The sequence below is a fragment of the Micropterus dolomieu genome, linkage group LG15 (genome assembly GCF_021292245.1).
Source record: "Micropterus dolomieu isolate WLL.071019.BEF.003 ecotype Adirondacks linkage group LG15, ASM2129224v1, whole genome shotgun sequence".
Taxonomy (NCBI): Eukaryota; Metazoa; Chordata; class Actinopteri; order Centrarchiformes; family Centrarchidae; genus Micropterus; species Micropterus dolomieu.
The window spans coordinates 14,923,018-14,930,357 of NC_060164.1; the positions used below are offsets into that span (position 1 = coordinate 14,923,018).

At 41.5% G+C, this 7,340-nt stretch overlaps 1 protein-coding gene across 2 annotated transcripts in view; it reads left to right on the forward strand.

Moving 5' to 3' along the window:
- Nucleotides 1-5,681: 5,681 nt before the first annotated feature.
- Nucleotides 5,682-7,340, forward strand: part of efemp1 (EGF containing fibulin extracellular matrix protein 1) — an 18,104-nt gene continuing 16,445 nt past the window's right edge. Inside the window, exons 1-4 of one of the 2 annotated variants that reach the window (XM_046071234.1) lie at nt 5,682-5,883; nt 6,499-6,605; nt 6,781-6,826; nt 7,013-7,294. In XM_046071234.1, the coding sequence (XP_045927190.1) occupies nt 6,522-6,605; nt 6,781-6,826; nt 7,013-7,294 (412 nt within the window). In that variant the 5' untranslated portion in view covers nt 5,682-5,883; nt 6,499-6,521. The remainder of the gene's footprint in view (nt 5,884-6,498; nt 6,606-6,780; nt 6,827-7,012; nt 7,295-7,340) is intronic. The other variant, XM_046071235.1, reaches the window with a different exon arrangement.

Below are 7,340 nucleotides of genomic sequence, written 5' to 3' on the forward strand. Positions count from 1 at the left end.
AGAGGAAGACAATTGTTAGTACAGTGAAGGTCCAGGGCCTTAATGAAGTGCTAAAGCACACACTGGCTACTGGGCACAAAGGTCGTTTTTTGCTCTTAACATTAGATGACAGCTAACGAGCAAACGACACTGTGAAAGGATGAAGATTAAAGTTCATATGGTGATATCATTATTTTATTGTTCAGTGCTATAAGTGGAAGTCAGTAAAGCGTAAAACAAATTTTTGTTCAAAACTGAATTTAAAATGGCCATTGATGAGTCACAGCGAGAGACTAACTGAAGAAAACAGTCACTTGTGATTTGAATATGTTGTCAGTGTCAGACCAATAATGTGCAGCAGGATCTTGACCTTCCCAACATAAGGCCTAAACCCAACGCAATCTTCTTGACTTAAAAAATTGTCAAATATGTAGATTGAGGTTGAATTATTTGCAAAATCTAAACATCAAAATGATTTTTTTCTTATTTTGTAAGGACTTGTTATTTGTATTCATAGTGAAGCAATTACACTATTCGGGGTCACCAGTATCAGCTGAGATTGTCCCACTTCTTCTATCTCAGTCTTTTCTCACTCCTCTTTCAGTGCTCATGTTTAACTATACTACAGGGCTAGGAGACGCTCAAGACCCCAGGCTACAGGTGTAGATACAGAGAGACACAAGTTAAGTAATAGTATAGTAGTTTTAGGTCATTCAACTTATTAAATAATTAAAAAATAACATTTACATTAACTGTTATTAAAGTCTTCAAAGAAAACTGTTTTTCTGATAATTCACAGTGCATAGCCTATACCTTGCACGTTTTATCTTCAAGCTCAGCTTTGTTCACAAAGCATTTAACCTGAACAGCCTTAAAATCTCTGACTGAAAAGCCTTTACTGAAGACGTGATATTAGTTTTAATTTAGGCACTTGATATCAGATGAGTGGAATTACCTTTATATTCTTCCTTTATAGGAGTATTGCATGATTTTTATGCTAAACTGTTGGGGGACAGGTTAGGGGGGCCTCATGATGTTGGGACAGATGGCATTTAGCTCTAGCTGTGCCGAGCTCAGTGGGACCCGAAGCTTAAGAGGTTAGGCCTGTCAAAACCACTCTGTTCATTCACTGCCTAACAAAGTGTGGACTGTCAGCCTGTTCCGTTTAATAAACTTAAGATTTTTCTTTTGTCAACGCCTGAGCAACACTTTGCAACTCGATGACCTGAATATCCCAACATGCATCAAGGCTCAATGGAAAAGATGACACCTCTAGCCAAAGACTTTCCAAAATGTGAGGACATGTGTCTGATTTGGGCAGTTTAACTGCAACAGCTAATGGCATTTTGTCAATTAAACAAAATAAGGTTGGATCAAGAGGCTTTTTCAGCAAGAAGTATGCTTGACCGTGACGACTATGTGTACAAATTACATATAAAAGTATGTGTTTTGTTTGAATCCAGTTTTAAGTAAGAAATACCAAGGGTAAAAAACCATTCAGTATCATATGTATCTCATATTTCTGATACACAAGAGCAACAAAGCTCAGCATAAATATGAAACATAATGCTTTTTGGCATTTTGAAATATATTAGATAGTTTACAGTGCAGATGTAGACAAGAAACATTGGGAAAGAAAGGGGATGACATGGAACAACTATAATCTGTTAAATGGTCTTAACCCCTAGGCCGCCAAGACGCCCCATATTCTTTGTTTTTGTGCTACACTTTGAATAAAGTCCAAAGCATCACACTTCACCACAAGAGGGAGACATACTGTAACATGCAGGGTCATTCTCCACTATACTGTACACTGCCCACTCCGGACTACACAGCCAATCTTCACTTAAAACACCTGAAGCACAACAAATACACATTTGCCCAAATATCCTAAACTGTCGAGTGATCATGCAGAATTGTTGAGTAAATATGTCTAATGGAGCCATCTCGTCCTCCCCTCTTTCCCCTCTCTCCCCTCTCTCCCCCATCTCTCAATTTGTTTCAGTGTTTGTTGGGGTCAAAGGCTGGTGAGTGGTGACCTAAGTGAGAGGCCTGTGTGACATCTGACCTCTAACTGCATGTGCGCCTGACCCTGGAGGATACAGCTCAACAATGGGAGGCACGTGCCACGGCCTTATCACCATGGGAACACAGGACCTTCGTGAACGGTAGGGGGGGGTTAAGGTCAATGCTTGGTCTTTATCCTGATCAGTGTTAACCCTCTGTTGCCAATTGACTCTTATGGATATAACACGTACCCACCACAGAACAGCAGTGTGTATGTTTGTATGTGCGTTGGGCTGACTGGGTAATCTCTGCAGGCAACTGTGATGGTGCTTTATGTTCTCACAATCACCTGGAGAGATTCTGCAGTTTGTCTAATATGTCTTTAAAAAATCTCCATAACATAAACCCCTAAACTGTCTTTATTTTATTAAAGTCATTGTATTGTCTGAGCTGTGTGTTTAATTTTTCATCTTGGTGTTCAGAGCATGTTAGGAGGAGACTAAATTGTTTACCAAAGGTTAGCTCAAAAACAGTCTGCCTACCTGAAACAGTGATCAAAGAGGATTTCACACTCTAGCTGGTCGTTGCACAATAGATGAAATGTTGCATGTGACACATTTGCTTAATCTTTTAATGCCTCACTGTTACAAGTCAAAACAGTTAGTGATTGTTTAAAAGAAGAAAAAGGACAGATTATTGAATTTCAGTCCTGTATAAGGGCCAACAGGTGCAGTCCACCTGGATGAAGATAGGTTTCACACATCATACTCTGCCTCTGATGCTGTGCAAGCTGCACACTTGCCACAGATAATGAGCACCACCCCCCCACCACCATCACCACCACCACACACACACACACACACACACACACACACACTCACACACACACACACACACACACACACACACACACACACACACACATACACACACACACACACATACATGCACACAACTCAGCAAGCTATATAACATATTACTCTTCATATTTCTTTGGAATGTCACACATCTGCATTTTGTTTTGCTTCATTACTACTACCAATTCTCCTGTCTCTCGTCTGAGCTCTTTCCCCACTCTTACCCCTCCTCCACCTCTGGTTTTCCTGTCTCATCCCCTTCTACTTGTGTTCTGCTGTGTTGTGGTGAAATCTCAGCTGGCAACTGTGAGTCGTTCACTAGCTGCTCTCACAATGGCCTCTGGGATTATGCTAAACACAGCGCTTCGGCTGCTCTCCCCATCGACCGGCGTCAGCGACGCCCTTTGGAGCACACAGGAAAGAGATGGAGGGCTCTCAATGAAGATGTCACTGCAATTACACAAGTGCGTTTCACAGACACCCTCTCTGTCTGCTCTTCCTCCTCTCACATCCCCCTTCCCCACTTTTTTAAAATTTCTTTTCGACAGTCTTTTGAAGTGCAGCCTCATCTCTTGCAGCTCTTTCATAATGCATGCCCATCTTGAATTTGCATGAATTAACTTTCCAGATGCTTCTGCTGCCATCTTGACTTACACTGATGTGCACTGTACAGTATTGGCTATTGTATTATCGTAGGATGAAAAGAATAATAATCTCTTGTTTTTAAGTTTGGGTTATTTTTATACCACTCCTCGCACCATTAGGTGATCTTGCAGAAGGACCAAGTTATGTTGTAAACTGTTCACCGTTTGTTGGCCCCTGCACCGATGTCTAAGTGAAGGAAGAGCTTTCTGATGTGGATGATACTGCATCAGGAACTGATTGGCTGATTTTTCAATTGCCAACAGTACCTGATGCATTGCCTTCAGCATCGAAAGAAACATCACACCAGCTCCTATCTTTTAAATACAATGTACCTCAGTAGTGTATTAGCTCTTATATGAGATTTTAATTTGTATTTTTTTCTGACTGCTAACAGTGATAACAGTGAAACAATATCTCAGCAATATACTTTACTTACTTGTTACAGAATGTGTGTGTGTACTTGTGAATGTATGTTAGGCACTATTGTTGACTGGGGGATTAGGTAATAATGATCACAGAGATGTTGTGAAACTAAAACCAGTAATTATGTTAAGCTGAGGCCCAATCTATCACTCTTAGATTTAAATGTATGTTCATGCTATCTGGTATCTCTATTGTGTTATCCTCTTTTTCACTTAAGTCCAAATGAGACGCCTCGTTCTTTTGAGGTTATATATTGAGGGTGTTTTTCTTGCAGGCTACCTTTTCTGCACAAATACAGTTTTTAATGCATGTCAATACAATTTTGCACAGATGAATGTACTGGATCAGTTAGACCAGTGATTTTGTTTTTGTAACATCAGTGTGAGAAGGACTATCTGCTTTGACTTTAATAACATTTCTGTGGAGAATTTCTCACACCTAGAGGTGCTCCCAGGGGGACACACCCACCTCAGCCTCGCCTCTGTGATTTGCAGGGAGGAATAGGACCAAGGGGAATGTTGTCTCATCCTCTCTTTCATCAGTCTTGGATAAAATCTTCTATTAATCTCTATAAACTGTTTCAAAACGGCTTTGATTAATCAAGTGCTTTATCTCAGTGTCTCTGCGTTTTTTTGTGCATCTATTGAATAGTTTGCCAAGTCAAATAAACTTTTAGTGAAGAGCTAACGTTTTTGCAGAGTTATTCTTTGGGTCATTTATGTTTGTACAGTTACATACTATCATATTCTGTAGTTCATTCCTATGCCATACTCTGCACTACTACTGCATTGGTTCATTCAGTCATCATGTGGGCAGACATGCATATCCCTACAGAACAGGACCAGAACTTTGCTCTTAGATACCCAGTTTTAATGTGTTTTACCTGGTAAATATTCACATTAAAGATTAAACTTTGTGTATTGGAAGAGAAGAAACTGCTTTTTGCCAAAGTTTGACTCTGCACCTACAGGATATATCGCACCACGTAGAATGTATCTGCAATCATCTGTCATCCACACACCCTGTGAGGAAAGGTCAGAGGCTCAGCATTAAAGGAGGTGGTGCCAAGTCCATCTCCATCCACTCATATCAGCAAGCTGTTGGCACACATGCATACTGTGCACACACAATCACTTGCTGTCTCTTCACCCATGGGAAATCCAGGAAGTCATGCCAATTCCAGCAGATGTTCCTGAAGTGCAGGCATCTTGTAAACACCATGAAATGTATTGGAGGCTAATGTAGTGGTTGCTGACAAAGGTCTTCAACACATGATTTTATTTTACCACCTGCTGCAGAGACACACATACTGTACATGTTCATATACACAGACACAAACGTCTTAAAATTACATACCAAATTGTCTATAAAAATTTATTTCCCCCTAGAAAACTACTGAAACCTGCAAACAAAACGAGTATGACTGATAAAAGAACACTGTGGTGCAATAAGGATACTTTTTTATTATGATTTTTAGTAAAGCTTAACTAAAAAATATATAATATGTATTATCACATCAATACGTTTTTGATTCATTTTGTACTGTGGTAAACCTTAACTACGGTTAGTTTCTGAGACGGATTGAAATATAGTTTTGACGTGAGTTTATAATCAGTAAGGAGCAATAATAGATTTTTTGAGCTTATTGTTTGTTTTGACGGTTATCGTATTTATCACTAGTCATCAGTCTATAGAGGGAGCCACTGTAGCCTGCTGATCGTTTACTGCACCCCGGTGAGAGACAAACCCGGAGCTCAACCTGCCCGGTACACCGCCCCCACACTGTACGAGCCGCATGTTCATCGCAAGTGCTGCTTGCACTCCGACAACCATCTAACACCCACAGCGCCTTCTGCAGAATAAAGACCAGCCTGCTACGCGCGCACACACACTCGGATTTGCAACAAAAGCATCAACCGGGGACGTTTTCTTCAGCACACCAGGAGAGTTGGAGATCCGCAGGTAATTGCAGGTACGTCGCCGAGGCGCCACAGGATGACAAAGTTATTGCATACTGCGCTTTGATGAGATAACAATGAAAATAATACACTGAACTGTGTGGTGTGGTGTAGTGTAAATGAAAAAAAAGTGAGAGAAAATCTGCAATATCACTTGTTTCTGATGTAGTTCGTCTGTTTAAGGGAATTCTCTGATAACAAGTGTCAGTATCTTGAAACAAGACAGAGTCAAAACAACGCACATAACATTTGATTGGACAGCTTGATGAGTTGGACATGTTTTGTGCAAATACGGGATTTTAATCAACATGAGCTCTGCATGGCTGATTAACTCGTTCATTTTTCCTGACACTGACTGACACACAAGGGCATGTTTACGCACGATCTTTACGCGTATTACGCACTAATCCTTTTGGAGAAAAACAGCAGAAAAACACTTCACTTAGTTGAAGTCGCAGATTTAGCTGGAGCGGGGCCAACATAAACATCACGCCAGCAGCGGGAGACGTTGGGACTCGTTAAGCAATGCCATCAATGATGTAATAACTGGTATTAAAACATGTAGGGTTGTCAAGCGAAAAATGATCTTGCACGCTCTCTCCATTTCGTTCCTCTGCATCTCGTTACAGTGGTGCTCCTACGTTTGGTCGACATGCTGGGGATCTGCGTGTGTCTGTGTGCGATTTTCACACATGTCCTCTCTCAGGAGGCTGAGGCTGAGCCCATCTCCTACACAGTAAGTGAGAGATATATATTTTTTTACCAGCTAGTGTTTTGCCTGTGCAGGTTTAACACAACACTTCATGCTTTTGATGCATTGGATTTGCTGGTGGGAAATCTGAGAAACTACTTATGTTAACAAGTAAGGACCCTAAAATATGCACCATTTAAACATTGACTGTCCTTCACAGTGCACAGAAGGTTATGAGTATGACAGAGCCAGAGAGCAATGCAGAGGTGAGTAATGACAAATTGCCTTAAATGTTAATCTTTGGTTATTACACATTTGTGCAGCTTTTTGTGCTTAATAAATTTAATTCTGTCATCTTTTTTCTATAAATTCAAGCCCAATAGAATATGTCATTTTAACCAATAAAAATGCTGTACAGAAAATGACATATCCTCTTTCTTTCCCTGTGTTAGACATCGACGAGTGTGCCTTGTTAGATGATGCCTGCAAAGGAGGGATGCAGTGTATCAACCACTTTGGTGGATACCTCTGCCTCCCCAAGAGCGCCGTCATCTATATCAGTAAGGAGGGCGAGCAGGTGCCGCTGCCAGTCCCAGGCCCTCCTGTCCCTGCTGCCCCACCAAGCCAACCTCTGCTCCCACGGGTGTTTCCAGGCACCCATAGGGTCTCTCAGTCCACCCGGACCACCCGCTGTACAGCTGGATTCACTGCAGATGAGCAGAACCTCTGCAGAGGTGAGAACAGCTGCCCAGCGCCCCCCCCCCCCCCCCCCCCCCCCCC